At 36.9% G+C, this 18,776-nt stretch overlaps 1 protein-coding gene across 2 annotated transcripts in view; it reads right to left on the reverse strand.

Moving 5' to 3' along the window:
- Tmeff2 (transmembrane protein with EGF like and two follistatin like domains 2) overlaps positions 1 to 12,500 on the reverse strand; it is a 257,940-nt gene extending 245,440 nt beyond the window's left edge. For both annotated transcript variants that reach the window (XM_048808203.1, XM_015481170.2), the window contains exons 1-3: positions 11,156 to 12,500; positions 8,660 to 8,769; positions 1,163 to 1,292 (exon numbers count right to left, since the gene is read on the reverse strand). In XM_048808203.1, the coding sequence (XP_048664160.1) occupies positions 1,163 to 1,292; positions 8,660 to 8,769; positions 11,156 to 11,327 (412 nt within the window). In that variant the 5' untranslated portion in view covers positions 11,328 to 12,500. The remainder of the gene's footprint in view (positions 1 to 1,162; positions 1,293 to 8,659; positions 8,770 to 11,155) is intronic.
- Positions 12,501 to 18,776: the final 6,276 nt, after the last annotated feature.

Here is an 18,776-nt window from a genome sequence, read left to right on the forward strand (position 1 = left end):
GCCTGCACATCACTGTGAGAAATAGCACCAACTCTCTTCTGTTCAGTGTGAGAAACCTTGGTGGTCATGAGTACATCTCAGAATATTATTAACCATTAACAATCAATAGGCAGAAGACAATCTAAGGAATATGAGACTTTTCTCCTTGTTCCTTTTCCACTCTTTCCCAGACACCAAACACACATCCTTTAACCTAATGTGCTAAACAGAAATAACTGCTATCTCAGAGGAAATTTTCAATAAAATAGGTCTATCTCAAAACCATTTTCTATTTATACCATTGAAAAAAGTTCATTTTATATCATTATTATTTTTTCTCAATAAATTTACATAAGTCAAATTCTCAGAAATTATGACTTTCCAGAAAGATCCCCATTTGCCATTAAGGATGACTCTTACAAGACACGGAAGTTTCTTTAATACAAGTACCAATGATAAAATCTAACCTAAAGACTCAGCTCGATTTTAAAGAATAGTTTTGTTAAGCTGGGCTTGTACCCCTCTTGTTTTTTCTGCTATAATGCTGTTAAGCTTTAACAACCACTGCACAAAAGGAAAACACGGAAAGCTAATGAGCATGTGATGTCACTCTCCCCCTTTATTTATATCATCCTTGGTATAACAGCTAAAAAGCTTTATAAAATTCCAAGTTAACTGTCAGAAAAGACAGATGTCATTATCAATTATATCTACTACCAATACATTCTTCAATATAATCTGCTAAATGGTAAGAAGAGCATTTTGTTGAGCTGCTAATGTTAGGTATTAACTTCAGAACTTAAACCTTCAAAGATGCCCTCCAGGACATAGCTATATTTATCTAAACAAACAAAGTTTATGCATGCATAGATAGATTTCTACATATTTGGTACCTGAGCAGTCAATCAAGATTTCCACTTATACATATTAAACTATCAGTACCTTATTCAATAACATATTATTTAATTCTGCCAATGTCCTTATGACGCAATTTCTTTTTTGTTCAGAGTGATTAAAATGTAAAAAGACAATAAGAATAGTGCAATATTTTGTACCAAAGAATAAGTGGCTTGTCTAGTTAATATGGAGTCTGAATTATTTATTTGAAGACAATAGGAAGCACAAGACATGATTTTTGGATTCAGAATCCATAAGAAGGTCTCAGGGAGGGTCACATACATACCTGTGGCACACGATCCTTCTGATACCACAAGTATCTCACTCTGCTGTTTGCAAGCAGCCTGCCGCAGGTAACATTCATTCTGGTAGCTCTCCCCATTGGAGCCACACACAGGCACATAGTCACTGTTGCACTGGAGAACACAGATGGAAGCTAATGTTTAGTACTAGAGTCAGCATCCCTCTGAAACCCTGAACAGAAATAACAACTTACAAAACAAACCATTGTCTTCAGTTTCAGTGATGCCATTTTATCCTATAAGTCTTTAATCTTGTGAGTGCATCTCTTAAAGTTACACAAAGGCTGTGTCAAATCAGTCAAACAGTGATTTTATTTAGAGTGGAGTAACAAGATGTATCTAAATTGATCAGTTGATCAAAAACAAAGTGACTGAATCAGTTGCATGCAAAACATAAAACAACAAATGTACCCGTGCTATTTAATATTGTTTTTCTGATATACAGCCCACGTGACTTGGAAGAAAAAAAAATCAAAACAATATAATATTTTAGATGTTGAAAACAAGGTAATGCTTATCTGTGTGGGGAGCAGAAGGATGTAACTAAGATACTAAAAATGTTCTTGTTTTTTTTTTCCTATTGAATTTTAATCATTGCAAATTTCTGAATACTCAGATGAGATACTGACTTATTAGTTCATTTTATGTAACTTTCCAGCATTAGATATTGCTGTTGATATAGTCTAGCAACAGACTAAGGATTGCAGAGAAAAAAAAATTCAAGAAATCTGAACTATATGTAAACTTTAGTGACAATTCCAAAGCATGCCTATTAATATATATTTCAGAAAGAGAAAAGTTAATTTTTAAAAACAACCTCATTGCCAAAAAGTACACATTTTTACAAGGGAAATTAGGCAACCTACCGAGTATAGTCATCATAATATAATCACACTCCAAGGCATTAGAGATACTTGGCTGTGTCCTATACCTGCTAATTACACCAGGGATGTGATTATCTCATGATTACTACTACTGATGCACTTCATTGTTTAATTATAACAAATGTAATGATCAAGATGATTATTTATAAATGCTTACCTATGCCAGAAACTAAGGAAGGAAAATCATGCATAGATTCATGCAAAAACACTTTTCTCTTTCCTATTTTTAATTGTATTTGGACTGTTAATGTGCTGTAAATGTACAATACATACAAAATAAATCAACAATTTAGTGAGGTCACTAAGAAGGTTTTCATATATATGTGATTCTAATCCTAAAACTCTATAATAAGTAAACATAGACTATAATAATTAAACATAGGATTTATGCACACAAATGAACTCTTAATAAGGTGAGAATCCAATTGATAAAAACCTGAGATGCATTTATGCTCTAATTTCTCATCATGTCTATCGCTCTTATTCCCAATCAAGTCTTGCTCTTTGCCTTTATGTAAAATAGCTTAGTCATCCTGACAAATTTATAAATGGTATAAATCAATGTTCTCTGAAATGAAAGTCTTATGAGTCTTCCTTTTTAATCACTGGATAACTTAAATATTATATTTTGCTAACTATGATCTACTTTCCTCTATACAGTAAATCCAAATTGTATGGCAATAACTGTTAACAGGAAGATTTTGTACATATTTTAGAAATCTTCTTCATCTTTCTATGATTTATAATTGTAGGCACTCTGAAAACCTTCTATGTAATAATTCCTTTCCACAGTTATACCTTTCATTTCCAGACACTGTTTATTTATGTCATTAGATTTTATAAACACTAATTTGATTAAAACTTTTTGCTGATCTTTCATTAATTTTTAGGGCAATGAGCAATTTACTTCTTATTGGATGATACCTGTGTAAGAGCTTTCACAGGATGGATGGATGGATGGGTAGACAGACAGACTGCCCTGTGTAAGAGATGTCTTCCACAGGTGTAAGATATATATATATCTTGTACCTGAATACTGACCTACCATAGGAGTGAGCATCTCCTCTGCTACTCAAGACAGAAGGCAAGAACAAAATGTGAGCAAAGAGCTGAATTTTCCAATGAGCAGTACTGAAGGTAAAACAAATAAAGGGGACCTGTGCTCATGCCAGAACCATGGCCAGGAAGGCAAGTGAATGGATAGGTGCTTGATACACATGCTGTGTTCAGGACCTGGGATGAAAGAAGGTTGGAAGGATTTATGGGGCTTGCTAACACTATGATGGGCTCTGAGCACATGGAGGAGAGATGGGAAAGAAGGCAACAGCTGGTAATGTTATAGCCAACAGACTTGCTAACCCTTTCAGTAGACACATGAGAGTCAAAATTGCGATGGACAGCTAAACCCATGTGTGGGTCCTGACATTCTTTGCCACTGACTATCTTTTAATCTCTATTTTCACCCCCAATTAAAATACTTCAAGTGTAGATTATTTCGGTCCACATTTTCTTCTGTCCCATCCTTAAAAATTTCTCTATTTGGCCTTCTCATGCACTTCTACAGAATACTCAAAAGAAGAGTCAGTGGACCTGGAGTGGGGAGTGGGGAGTATTTATTACCTCTGTCAAGTGCTATTACACAATGCTGATATGCATCTTAAAATATCGAATAAACTGATAAAGTGTTCATATGTCTTTTCTGAGAAATGTAGTAAGCCAAATGTGAACAGTTCTAAAACAAGAGCTGCCAAGTTCCATGCACAAGCCAAGGGGAGATTTGTACAGAGCTGAAAAGAGCTTAACTGTAGATTATCACCCCAATGCTTTGGGCCTTTAGTACCATGACTTGTGCTCATAACATGAATAACACAAGAAGGGGACATATCTAGATCATTTGCATTCAAGAGTGGGGGTCAAGTGCTAGGTCTTCCTATTTCCCTGTCTTGGTGTATGCCTTATTTATATTACTCAAAAATTAAATATTTAACAAGTTTATAGTTTAGTTTCTTCTTTTGAAATTGTCAACTGGGATAATTGGGGAATTAACAAAGTTATGCTCTTAAAATAGGGAATACTTTGGAAATCTCATTATAATAAGAAATGTAAATTATTTGGCTTTTATGACATGTATTTTAACTAGCAGTCACTAACATTAACACCAAAACAGGGAATTTCTAGAGTTAGGGGGAAAAAAAATAAAAACAAGATAACAGCATGAAAATATGCTAAACCCTATATTAAAATATACAAAATTATTGGAAATAGTTTTGATTAGTAATGATGATATTGCTCAGTTTTAGGTGAAGGGACAAATTCAGATGGTTAGTGATTTGCTAAAGTCTACCTTGTTGGATGGTTAAAAAAAAAAAAAAAAACAAGATTCAAACCCAGATGGTTAGGTCCATAAATGTATGTGTTGGGCAAACTTCCTCACAGAAGAAAAAGTGATTCTATTTTGCCTAAGATGTGTTTAAAATCTCAAGTTTATTTTCTAAATACGTGTTTTTCAATAAAATGATTTTGTTCCGAATTTCTTCATCACTTATGATATCAGCAATCTACCACACCACATTCAATAACTTGGTATAATGGAATATATGGAATTCATTTCTGCTACAAAGGAATAAAAATTATGTTAAAAGTATTTCATATGGTTTATTGCTTATTTGGTTAATAGGGGTTTTTAGTTGAAATTTCAGCATCTAGAAGCTATGTATGACTTATGTTTTATATATTGTCGGCACCTTCCACAGAGTCTGGCATGTAGAAGGTGCTCAACAGATGTTAAGTGAATTCTGTTATATTCCCGGTTGTCAAAGGCTTAGGAAGAATGGCTTGGAATATGGTATATTTCTCTTCCAAGAAAGAAATTGATAAAAAAAATCTTGCGTATGTTGCAGTCCTTTGACCACTCTATAAGCAACTTTTACTTCCCTGTGGCTGAATTTCCTTGAATGTAAAAATTTTACCCTTCAAGAATGGGCAGACCTATGATTATGGTGACAGGGACTCTGTGTGGCTTCCTGAGTTAGGTCATTTAAAGAAATCCCCACCCCCAGCATATTTTCCCTTGATTATCAGCCTCTGTGTTATGAGAAAGGCTAAAGTAGCCCATATAGAGATCAACATGGAGAAAAACAAGGTCCCCTGCTGGTACTCAGACACAAGTTAAAACCCTAACATGCATAGAGCACCTCGCCTTTGAGTGAGCTCAGCTAATGGCAAAGAAAGCAGAGATGAAATGTTTCCATTGAACCTTATCCAAATTGAAGATTCACACTCACAAAAAAAAGTCCATTGTCTTTTGCTTCTAAGCTCTGTGCATTCTGTTATACAGTCCTAGTAATGAGACATTTGTAGATCTAAAGCATGGTTTGTTAAATAAAAATATTTAATATTTGAATTAGATAAAATCTGAAAATAAGGCTTCATTATATTTTAAAATTATAAGGTGATTATTGATCATTGTATGATGAGCACTAGTAACTATATCCAATCTTCTCTTTCTCCCTCCCTCCCTTCCTTACTTCTTGCCTTCCTTTCTTCTCTTAATCTATTATTCACCTATCTACTGTATTTAATTTTTCACTGTCATAATTCATTTACCAGATTGATCAGCATATCATTTGGTATATAGACAGGAAGGTAGGATGTAAGAGATTGCCATTTTTGTAATTTATATAATCACTTAAGAAATAGTTGTATAGATTGAGTATCTCTTATCCAAAATGCCTGGGACAAGAATTCTTTCATATTTTATAGAGTTTGGGGGATTTTGGAATACTGGCATATATATTGCCCTGTAAACATCCCCAAACCAAAAGTCTGAAATCTAAAATACTCCAAAATCCAAAATTCTTTTAGTATCATATACAACTTCAGAGCATTTTGAAGTTTGTATTATTGGATTAGGAACATTCAACCTTCATTGTTTTATATATTTAGAATTTTCCACAAAAATCTGGCACTTTTGTCATTGATATTTTCATTTTCATGTCTAATATCTTGGGGAAAAACTGCATTTGTTGTCAGGATCTAGCTTCTTACTCAAGGATCACCACTTAATGGTGAGTTCCTTACATTTATGAGCCTTGACTGATTCATATTTAAAAGCAGAAGAAAAAAAATTTACCTAGTTATAAGAAATAAGTGAGATAATAGGTTTAAAGGGTAGAAATAAATTTACTTAAAATTATCTAAGGGGGATAAATGCTAATATATCCCCCTTAGTCACTTTAGTTGGTCATTAATAATACAAATTGGAAGACATTATAGGTTACATGCATATATGGCCATTTCTCTTTAAAATTATCGCTCAGCAAGAAAGACTATAGTTTGTATCCTATTTTGAAGGGAAGAATTCATGTTTCTATCTGAAAATGCAAAGGAACCAGAAGTTTAGAATTGTAGGTAGAAAATTGTAGGTTTTCAGAACTTCTCACCTTTCTTCAGGTACTAGTGCAGAAAAACAAAACCAAAATAAATAAATAAATAAATTCACATGAAAGTACTGTGAGAAGACTATATATTCTATATTCCTGGTATATGCAAATTCATTATTGCATATACTATTCTATATTCCCAGTATATTCAAAATCTAAATTTTCTACTAGGAAGATATTTATTTCCTTCTGCCAGGTTGACAACTGTGGCAAAACACACATTAATAGCAGTAGTGAGCAAGTAGTAAATTTAAAAATTCACCTTTTAAAAATTTTACATTTTACAAATTTACATTTTTTGTTTCTATTTAAACTTGCATTCATTGACTTCTACAATCTATTCCATTCAAGAATTTTTTTAAATTAATGACAAATATATTAAAAGCACAAATATCTTTCTTAATAAAAATTTTACCAGAATCTTCTGTGGCAGCTGAAAAATCAAACACAATTCCTTTAATAAGAAAAGTGCACTTTTCCATTTAGTAGCACTCATCCATTTAGAGTTCTATCTACTCTTCCCTCCCCTCAAGGTGAAATATTAGAACACGGCTTTCCATTTAAGGAATTTTCTTCCTAGTTTATTTTATACTGTTTATGAATTCATTTATTATATCTACCCTTGGTTACAAAAATAAGACACATTTATGAGAATCACAAAGTTAAAGGGAAAATTTTCAGAAAATCCTGTGTGTGTGTTGGGGGGGTATCTTTAATTAGTGATGTGTCTAACTTTTTTTTCCTGTTAACATTTTGGGGAAGTATGAATTGGGGAGTTCTCATGTTCCATTTTCTCTTGTAGTTCATTGAAAGAACATAATTACATTGCTCAGCGTAGTGGAGACTTTGGAAGTCTATGCATATTAAATGTGTTTTTAACACTACAGTATGGTTTTAATACTGGAGTATAGTCACAGCAGTAACCACCCATAGGAGGTGGTGCACTTTACAAATGGCACTTCTTTTCTGTGTTTCTGAGAATAAAGAAAATAAAGTCTATGAAGCTTTTAGTCTATGTAAAAGTCACTCAAACTATATTGAAATATGAATCCCTTTATATGTTCAGTGAGTGGTTAAATTCAGTCTAAGATATTTAAATTTCTTCAATTCTAAATATTACACATTAAGTCAATTCTAAATATTACACTTTAAGTCAAATGTTTAGACCAGAATTTGAGATTGATGTTTTTATTTGTTCTATAACTTCCTTTTACTTATATTCTTGGAAAGTATTCTTATCTCACCTATAGAGTTTTGTTTACATTCATATGTCCTTGTTGAATCTTATATTGATGTCAAAGGATATTTTAAAAAGTAAATAATACTCAAAAGTGAATACAGAATACTCACACAACATCTATGTAATTGAAGGTATATATAATTATATGAATATTTTGAGAGGAAAAGAAGGTTTATAATTTATACTATAGAAAGCATTTGTTAAATGATGATGATAATAACATTGAGAGTTTTATCTTCTAATAATCTAATTTTAATGATACCTACTATACAACTTTTTCTGTGTTTTAATATTTGAAAACTTTATAACACGAGACCAAGAGAATTTTTCTCAAGTTCATGAAGTGACTTGCAATTCAATGCAATGTGCTTATTTTGATTCATGGGAGATTCAGTTCTAATTCAATGTGGTATCCACTGAAAAGTTAACACATTAATAAGGTCCATAATTTCCAAACTAGATCAGTAGTTTCAAAGTCACATTAATCAGAGATTATTTAAATATTTAATCATATTGAAAGGAGAATGAAACCCAAGACCATTAAAACAAAGAGCAATAAGTTCAAAATATGATATCCCAAGTCGAAAGGAACAAAAGTATACAGATCCACAATTTTTACTGGTCAACTATTTTGACTACTACCCCCAGTCTCTTGACTTTCAAAATGCACACTAGAAAGGAAAGCATATATAAAAAGTGCAACCTGAAGCTTTCTACCTCCAGTGGCATGATAAGTATGGTACACACAATTCTTCAAGAGGTGACATCTTCCTGACATCTGTTGGCTCTCTTGCCAATACTTTTGCTTGATGCCATCTTTCCTCTTAGCTCATATAGGTATAAATTGACAAGTGATGGTTGAAAAGGTTGCTTCATAGTCCCTTTAATGAATTTGAAGATGCAAAGACATCTTACCTTGAACTGACAGACGCAAGTCACAGTGTCTCCAATTCTTAAACATTCCCCATCAAATTTACAGGTGTTGGTGTCACAGAGGAAGAGATCATTTTCTCTGTCATCATAACCTCAAATTTAAAGAGAACACTCTAGTCATTAAAACGTATTAGATTCACCAAAGGACCACCTTGAATCTTTAAAAGAATTTCCCTAAATTTTAATTCCAACAACCAGGACACTCTCTACCAATAACCTCACAAGCTAGTTAAGTGATCAACAGTCATTTCCATCCTTCACAGATATGTTGTAGCCAATTTTCTTTCAATATCCTCTTTTAATAGTGCATTTCAGCTTGGGTGAATACTGACAACAGTGAATGAAAGTTTTACATTTGCTACCTATCATCTTTTTATTTTTACTTTTTTTGTTCATCAAATGGTATATATATATATATATATATATATATATATATATATATATATATGAAAAATATTTTGGAAAACTCAACATTTTGAGAAAGAGCTGGTGATAGTCTATGAGTGCTATTTTACCATTTCTCCATATTTAATTGTTCTTTTTAAGGTCTGAAACTATCCCTTATTTGGAATTTATCCAGACAAAGAGGAAACAAAGCCCCAATAATAAAGATAAACAGGCACAGTGTATTCTGTGATGGTCTGTCTGGCTCAAATGAAGATTGATCACCTCTAAGTTAACAGGGTAGGAGGGGGGTGCCAAGTTCTTGACAATCTGCCTGGAAAACCAGTCCATTCTTTTCAGTTTGTGCAGATCCCTTTAAGATATCAGGCCAATAATGAATTTCTCTATTGCCAATATTAATGTCACATTTCAGTTAGTTATTTCCCCAAATAATACCACAGTTATGGATGAAGCAAACCATGTTGGACTAAGAAGCCATCAACATTTGAAACAACTGATCTTGAAGATTATTTAATGTTCTTATAACAAAGCATCTAAAAAGTGACAAGGCACCTACGAAGTAGAACTTATTCTTTCAAAAACAGCTTATGTGCATGCATAAACCAATAATAAATTTTAAAAACGTGAAATTTATAAAAATGTCAAATTTAGAAATCACCAAAAACATAACAAAGATCTATTGACCCAGTGTAACAGGGTTGCAATTCTCAACTTATTTTAAAAAGGATAAATTAAAAGGATGCATAATAATTTTCCTCTTGGCATTTAGATCAGTAATAACTAAGAGCTACATATTCTTTCACTTATAAGTTACAGTTAGTCATCTCCTCCTCTCAAAAGTTACATACACTTTGGCTCACATACATCCCTGAAAGTCACTTCATTCAGAGCCAGATTTAACTGTAGCAGAATTATATTTACAGAAGATGAAAAATTACATGCACACTTGCTAAAACTAGAACACACCAGACCTAGGGGACAATACCCAGGCATGTTAATGGAATTTAAAACGCCAATGAAATCACACCACAATTCCACCTGGTATACTACAGGCTGTCATACTGAAATGCAAAGACTGCTAGGAGTGCAGCAACTCCCATCCTATGGCCCTATTTAATTAGGAGGCTTTAGCAGAGCAAAGGCTGCCAAAGCTCTTGCTTTCAGACTCTGAAGGGACCTGAACAAGTAAGAGGTGCAACAGACCCACTCCAAACCCTGTCCGGAAATGGAGGAGTCAGAGCCCACAGAGGTCAATTCACCTTCTGTCCCCCTGCATGTGAGCCTTCCCAGCCTTGGTCATACCTACTCTGGCCTGGGAAATTTGTGAACGGTTCCTTCTCAACTTCCCTCCATCACACAGGAGGTTAGGGAAGTAGAGGAGGGGTATCTTTGGACTGCAAAATCAAATACAATGTCTTTTGCAGCAAAGGAAAGAAGGAGAGAAGGGGGAGGAGAAGGAGGGAGGGAGGGAGGAAGAGAGAGAGAGAGAGAGAGAGAGAGAGAGAGAGAGAGAGAGAGATATTGAGATTGATTGAGATTGATTCTCCTGAAACCTACTCCTTTAGAATCTAAGTGAACTGGTCTTGAATGCAAGACCATCATACTCTCTTGGCACTTTTGCCAGGAATCAGTGATTCTTCTGCAGTCACTATTTGATTTATTGCTTTCTCGCTTGTTCTTTCTCATAAAGTTATTTCTCACTCATCCTAGTCAGACTTTTTCTCTAATGAAGGGAAATGTTCTGTTTAGTGTTTCCCATAGGGTTGTTACTGTTTTCAGTGAACCCAGAAAACCATCCCGTATATTTTTCAAAATCCTCGAGGCGTCAGTGTAAGTGCAAGCATTCAAAGGTTCCAGCACCTGCACTTTCTGCTCATCCCAGTAGCCCCCGCCCCCTTCACTTCCCGGAGGGGGGCTGTAACAGCTCCCTGTTTTTCTCTGGATGGAGGTAGGGGGTTTCAGGTTTGGGGCGGTGGGAAACAGGAGGCTGGGTAGCGACTGGCCTATGCAGGATAGGAGAGTTCTTCTGAATGGTTAAGGGGGTCGGGTGGGGGGGCCGGGTTCTGGGCTTACCAGAGCAGTTCCAGCCGGTGGGTGTTTGGCAGTCACTTAAAGAGGTAGGGAAAGCAGCGAGCTTCACTGGGCGGGCTACAATGAGTAGCATCACCGGCAGCAGCAGCAGCCAGCAAAAGCCCTCGCAAAGTGTCCAGCTGCTGCACTGCCGCGGGGACTCCCACAGCACCATGACTAGTTCTCGCAACTCTGCAGCAGCAAACGGCTTCTGAAGAACACAGAATTTCGGGGACCAGGCAGCGGGCTACTGAGCATCCCGCGGACCGTGGCAGCAGAGACGGCGGCGGTGGCAGTGACACCCGGCGGGGAAGCAGCAGCCAAAACCGCGCATGATCTCGAGAGTTTCAGCAACATCCAGTGACCCGGCTCAGCCCGGGGAGTGAGAGGGTCCTCCGCTGAGAAGCAACTCCAGAGATGCGATAAGCTCTTGCCATAAGGAAGGGCCTCCAAAAAGCGCAGGAGACAGAAGTCCAGGAGGCAAAGGAGAGGAGCCCAAGGAGGAAGGGTGGAGGGAGAGTCAAAGCGCCCCGCAGCCTAGCAGCCGCCTCTCGCGCTCTGCCGCCCGCATCCCTCTGGCGTTTGGGAAGCAGCAGGTCCTTAGCCCGCCCGGGATCACGTGGGAGGCGGCAGTCGGACGCTGATTGGTGGAGCGGGATGCAGGTCCCGAGAGGGAGGGGTCGGTGAGGAGGTGCAAGGAGGAGGCGGCCGCGGATGCCACAGATGGGCTAGCTTGCCAGGCTCTAGCCCGAATGGAGCTAGGCGTGGATAATTCATGTGAAGAAGCTCAGGCTTCAGGGTGGGCGACCCCCACACTCCTTTATACCTCTTGCTTCACTCTCCGCTCCAGGACGCCCCCTACCGAGCTCAGGGTCCAGAGTTGCGCCTCTCTTATATGCGTGACCCGGGGCTGTGAGCACCCGCCGCGGCTGGATGGCGTCTTCTTGCAGCAGGAGATGGTGGGGGTGGAGGCGGCCGAAGAGCCGCAGAAGCAGGGCAGAGAGGGGAAAGCGGGCAGGGAGAAGAGGGCGTCCTGTAGGCGCCCGGCGCTGAAGCCTGAGGGAGCGCGCCGCCTGAGCTATATGAAAGCTGGGAATGTCGCGGTGGAGAGCCCAGGGACGTTTCTTTAGACAGTAGCTGAGAGAAGGAGAGGGTGAGAAGCGATGGTGTGAGTGTGAGAACAGCTCTGGCAGGCCTGGAAGCAGCATTTCCCACAGGAACCTGCAACCCCGAGGCTGCTCGCCACGCTGGCTCAACCAGCCTTGCAAGCTCTTTCCTCTTCCGAGTCTTTTTCTCCCTTCTTCCCTTCCTGGCCTCCCGCAGCTCCGACCCAAACCAAGGGGTGGAAGATTTGAATCCCAGTCTCCCATCACACGCTTTTCTCCAGCCCAGAGTCTGTATGTTGCTGCCACCTGGAAGGTGCGGCCAGATGTGTTTCGAAGGTCAGATTTGGTCGGGACATGTGGTCTGAGAAGAAGGGAAGGGCTCCTATGCATAAGCCAAGGGTGGGTTCCCGGGAGCGTCCGCTGGGAAGCAGCGTCCCGGAACAGCCGGCTCACTTTAGCAGCAGTGGCAGTAGCCCTGGGCGCTTTACGCAGGTCTCTCTACCTGATCACCAGTGACCTGGAGAAGCTAGAAGGTCTAAATTGGCAGGAGTCGCTGGCCCTGCGCGTTTCTTTATTTCGCTCCAGCGGGCACTGGGCAAAACGGCGTAGCGAGACCCGCCTTCTGCCTGCTGCATTCTTCACGCAGTTAGACACACTCTTTAGCCTAATGGTTTTTTAGTCCTTAGGACCCATAGCTTTCTGGGACCGGATGGAGAGGAGCATCTTTCTCCTGCGACTCGGTCACTACTGCAGTCGCGGTGTTTTGGATGCCCTACAAGGAAGAGTTGCAAGGAAGAGTTTTCTTTTTCTTTCTTTTTAAAAATTATTTTTTTCTCCTTCTCTCTCTCTCTCTCTCTCTCTCTCTCTCTCTCTCTCTCTCTATGTGTGTGTGTGTGCGCGCGCGTGCGTTGAATGATTCAGGATTTTCTCCCCTTCTCTCTGCACCCTCCTTCCTCTGAATTGCAACCCCCCCTCTTCTGTCTCTTCCTTCTCTTTCAAAAACCTTCATAGCTTGTGTTGTGTTTCTCTCTTTAAATTTTCCTTTCTCCTCTCTTCTTCTGTATCCCCTGAATTTAGCACAGCGTTGTTTGATAGCATCTAACAGGCAATTAGTGTCCATTCCTAATCACTTAAAAAAGACACCAAAATACTTTGAAAATTGGGAACATCTATCTTTTTCAGACACCACCAGAAAAACAAATTGTGCCCCAGCAATCTTTTTAAGTACTTTAACCTCCGACCTCCTCCCACTGCCTCGCTTTTTAACTTCTCCTTTGAGAGATGTGATCGTGCAGCACCTCGGTGCCTCAAAGAAATCCTTTTTTCTCCCTATGTGAAACCCATCCCTTTATCTTGCATCTCCGCCTCCATCCTAAGGCTACCTCCCCCTCCCCCGCCCACCTCCAAAGATTTCTGAATCTCAGTGTCTCTCACTCCTGGCAATTAAGCAGCGGATCCCAGCATTCTAGTCAGTGGCATCTCGCTCCTCACCGACGAAGACTCCATTAAAACAGATCAATTTGACCAGACGTTAGAGGCATCAGAAAATCGGCTTCTAGACAGAGCAGCTAAATTCTTTAAGGAAACGGAATGCTCAGTAGATACAACTGCCAAGCGATATTGCAAAAGCAAGAAATCAGAGATGCCTTTCAGTAGAGACAGCAACATAAATATAAGCTTAATGTAAATCAAGCTATAACAACTCCACAGTACAGATTGAGAACATGCCATTATCCATAACAAGGCTGGTGTGGTAACTAATCAGGCTTATGAAAATAAGCCATGCTTGAAACTAAAGCAAAAGTCCTTAAAAGTGTTTATGCAGTAATTATGATAATGAAATGAGACCTGCAAAGATTTCAGGGCTTGGCTATTTAAGTACAATTGTACAGAACCTCTTAGCAGAGGATAACTGTTATTGAATTCTTTGCTAAGTAAAATTTTGGCATGCTTTCTAGTAATATGTATTCTTCCTAAGACATTTTTCCCAAAGTAACTTAAAACTTCAAAGGAGTTAATTACTGGTTGTGACTGGTTAACAAATACAGTTGCTTCCACAGAGGTTCTTTAAATTATTAAACAGTTCGAAACAAACCCTTTCCAATGGGAATGCTGTGATTTTGTTCTCCTTACTATGTACTTAGTGTTATAGTGCCACCAAGAAACAAATTTTAAAACTGGCAAGCACCACCAAGTGGCAGAAGAACATCATTCACTGAACAGAGCATTGTATTGTTGAATATGTAAATAAAATATGTATGTTGTTTCGACTCATCATTAGGCACCAAGGAAGCAGACAGGAATAAAATTTTATTGCAATGAAGATTGTATTGATGATTGGATTAGGGCATTGACTTTTCCCCAACAGGGTCAAATCAGTTTACTTATTTGAATTAAATTTAAAACCATGTCTATGAATTGTACCTTATGTTGTATATTATATAATTAGAGTATGATCCAATCATATCATGCATTTACAAAGTTCTCATTTTAAAATAGTATACAATATTAGTTTTCAATAATCCTGAGCTAGAGCACTTTATTTTGGCATACACACCCTAGAACTGGTGCAGAGGGATAGAGTCAAGTTGTCATATTTTAAAGTAGAAATAGCACAGAGAATTTTTTTTTTTAATTACAGAAAACTTTTCAAAAGGTTTTAGTGGGAAGGACTGAGATGTAGCTCAGGGACACAATGCTTGTCCAGTCAGTATAAGACCCTGGATTTGTCCCTAGCACTCATTGAGAAATATGAGAATACTCAAATCTTAATGTGATTTGGGGAGAGGAAAAGAAATTATTCCAGAATAAAAATTATTTAAGATAGACAAAAGAACCTGGGAAAATAAGACACAAGGGCAATTAGAACTATTTTTTTTCCTTCCTGACCTCTAATATTTTCTGGTAATTTTAATAACAATAGGAATGTGGAGTATGCTTCTTACCGTGTCATACATTGTCCTGTGAAAGAAAAAACGTTAATTGTATTTTTTCTCTACAAGGCCCCAAAGAGACAATTAATATCATTATTTGCATTTCACAGAAAAGAAATATAGCTTTCAAAGCATCAAGCAACTTGGGCCTCAGCAAAATTTAGACTGATTTCAAAACATAGGGAGCAAGTCAACATTTCCTGCTGTATCAATGCTTCTTTACCTTTGAGAAAGGAAAGTGTATCTGGTAATATATAAGCTCTTCCCCTAAAAATTTTTTATTTCTCTTTTGTTTGGAGCATCACTAAGATCCAAACTCATCAAATCTCAAATAAGAGCAATAACATACAGTGTTTTTTTTTTTTAATCTGTTGATCATATGATTACTTGAAAAAAATTTAATAGAAAACTTCCAGGTCCCATTAACAGGAATTCTGATTCAAAAATTCTGGAATTGGACCCTGAATATTTTAATATTCATTCTTGAATGAGAACTAAGGTACCCCTATACTTAAATGACAAGTGAAAGGGTATCTGGACTTTTGCTCATTTTTCATAGGGCTTCGGATAGAGAGGTTTTTAAAGACAGAATAAAGACTAAAACTCAGTGTACAGATAAGCTGTGTCTGTCAGTCTATCATTGATATTTACCATATATATTGATCCTAATATGTATTACTTAGTAAGTTTGTAATTAGTTTTCTCATTTATACAATGTGAGTAAAAATAACACCTCCTAGGGTTGTTCTGAAGATGAAGAGATAAATAATGTATTATTTAATGGTAATGGTTTTGGGGGGAACACTTACATAAATGAATGAGTAAACAAATGAATGAATGATTACAGAAATGTATGTGTACTTAGATGCATAATTGAAGGTAATTAAGAGGGTACAAATAAAATTATGTGCTTGTGATATTAAAGTATTTGATTAGTTGATTGTAGATAATTTGAAGTATGATATTGTTTCTCTTTCTATCCCCATACCTTAACATTTTATCCCATAATTTAAATAGGCAGGTAGATATATAGTATACCCCCAATAAATATTATTAGTTTTCATGTATAATATTAATATGTAAAGTGTATATTGCCAATATGTAATAAAGGGATCAGAATTTTGTTTATGATGACAGTGTTTCAGAAAAACCATCTTTATTTCTGATTGATATTTTTAACTCAGAGTGATTCAGAGTACTATTTTCTATCCTTTTTTTTACAGTTAGTAATGTATAAATTATGAGCTGTGATTTAAAAAAATAATTTTATAAAGTTTCTTTATTTTTTTATTGATTCCTGTGCTCTTCATTATTTTTTATTGTTCATGTTTAAAAGATGTCAGTACTGGATAGTATATTTCATCTTAGGACAGTGGGCCTCAGTCATAACCTCACTGGAAATTAAAATAACACTAATGCAAAGTTCCCACCCAAACCTGGAAACTCTCAGAATGACACAAAGACATTTTTTAACAGTTTTCTTGATGATTATAACATATTTCCCTGACTGTTATCTTTCTGGGGACAGTGAATAGGTGGGTGGCTTGTTCCTCATTATATAGATATCCAAATTTCAGGAGGTAAAAGAGTGCTTTCTTTTCACTTAAAGCTTTTTAAATGAACGCTTCACACAAAGTGCCCTTTGTTTAACCAGTTAGTGAAACAGTTAATATTTGCCATTAATTTGCAACTAGTTTAGAAAAAAAGAACCAAAAAACCCTTAAAATTCAAAACATTCTATAATAAGCTCAATGTAATTTTATGTCCTTTTTATTTAAAAATTCAAATAGTTTCCCATGGCTATTATTTTGATCATAGCCTTATATAAGAGCTTAGTCTATTACTTTTCTTGAAATTTATTATGAAACTTATTTTTTTGAACCAGGAGCTAGAATCAGTTTAGGATGAAATGCTTTTCACATCTGTCTTTGGCTACTCATGGTTTCTATTGGCTTCTATTACAAAGAATCACTAAGGTGGTTTACAACTTATGTCATTAGCACCATCCAGTCTATTATGTTCTGAGCATTTTATTCATTTATTTCTCACAATACACCTCAGTCATTTCTCCCTCTATTATCTATGACAGTAGATCTCGTAAGCGCTAATAATTCCTAGCCACTTTGCATCTCCTGTCTCTGTGTTGGAAGGAAGGAGGAAAAAGAAGTGTGAAAGTAAAAAAAAAAATGTGGAGAGGGAATTTTGTCATACCCTAAACTTGGTAAATGCCTCCTATAAACACTCCTTCACAGTGTGCATTTACATACTAAAGGCTCTGAGGAGCCCTGCAGTAAAATCAAACCAAAACACATCAAATAAAACTAAACACCTGTTTAACTTTATTGAACTCAGATTTTCCAATATTATTTGATCATGAATGCCTTTAACAAGAAAAACTACAATAAACCATGGCAATGGATTTCGGTACATTACTCTATTATGATAGTTTAAAGGAAGTAGGCTTTAAAAAATCTTATCCACATTTTAGGGGACAGGGCTGGCCATTCCGTCTGATGTGTATCTTTACAGCAGTAAAGCCAGCTCATAATCAGGTGTGAGTTGTCTAAATTAGCAGTGCAAATGTTCCTCATCTCTGTTTTCTGATGCAATGCTCCCTGCCATTGTGAAAATTTTTGTTAAGATGAAATGAAAAATTTTGTTAAGATGATATTTGTTAAAATATCAGCCTTTCCTGTCCCCGCCTACCATACAACCTATAAATTGTCCTTGATTTTGTCTTATATAAATTCTAAATTACTGTAATTTCCTTAGCAGTGATTGTAACATAGGGTCAGATACAGATTACATCTGACAACATTACTTTTTGAAAAACCATATCTTAATTTTTGAACATGCTAAAAATGTTTAAACAGAAATGTTCACAAGATTTTAAGGAGAATTTAATTAATATCTTTATACTACTATGTTTATCTCTTTATGGCATAGATCTGGACACACAACAACTCATGGGCTAATTAGACCTCCCCATATAATGACAAGGCAAGACCACAGGACAGGTTCCAGGCACCTGTAAATATCTGAGTTGGAATTTTGTCCTATTACCTAGAAGGTGGGGTCCATGTTCATACTTAGTTTCTCTGACTTTCAGTTTTCTGTCTTGACTAGAGTTCTTTTTATTACTTTGGTATCAAAGAAACTTAATCTGTATATGAAGAGAGACAATATGACATGTAACTTGGGGTGGGAAAGGAACCAGGGATGATAGGAAAGACTGAAATCTATATATAATAGTCGACATAGGATGCTTGGCAAGGTGGCTGGACTGTGATTCTAGTCATTCAGGAAGCTGAGTCAGGAGGATCACAAGTTCAAGGACAGCCTCATCAACTAAAAAATAAAAATAAGCAAAATAAAAGTGCTTGGGATGTACTTCTGTGGTAGATACTTGCTTGGAATGTGCAAGGCCGTGAATTCAATCCCCTGATTGTAGAAAAGAAGAGAGAGAGAGAGAGAGAGAGAGAGAGAGAGAGAGAGAGAGAGAAGAAGAAGAAGAAGAGAGAGAGAGAAGAGAGAGAGAGAGAGAGGAGGAGGAGGAGGAGGAGGAGGAGGAGGAGGAGGAGGAGG

This window comes from Marmota marmota, unplaced genomic scaffold (genome assembly GCF_001458135.2).
Source record: "Marmota marmota marmota unplaced genomic scaffold, marMar, whole genome shotgun sequence".
Lineage (NCBI taxonomy): Eukaryota > Metazoa > Chordata > Mammalia > Rodentia > Sciuridae > Marmota > Marmota marmota.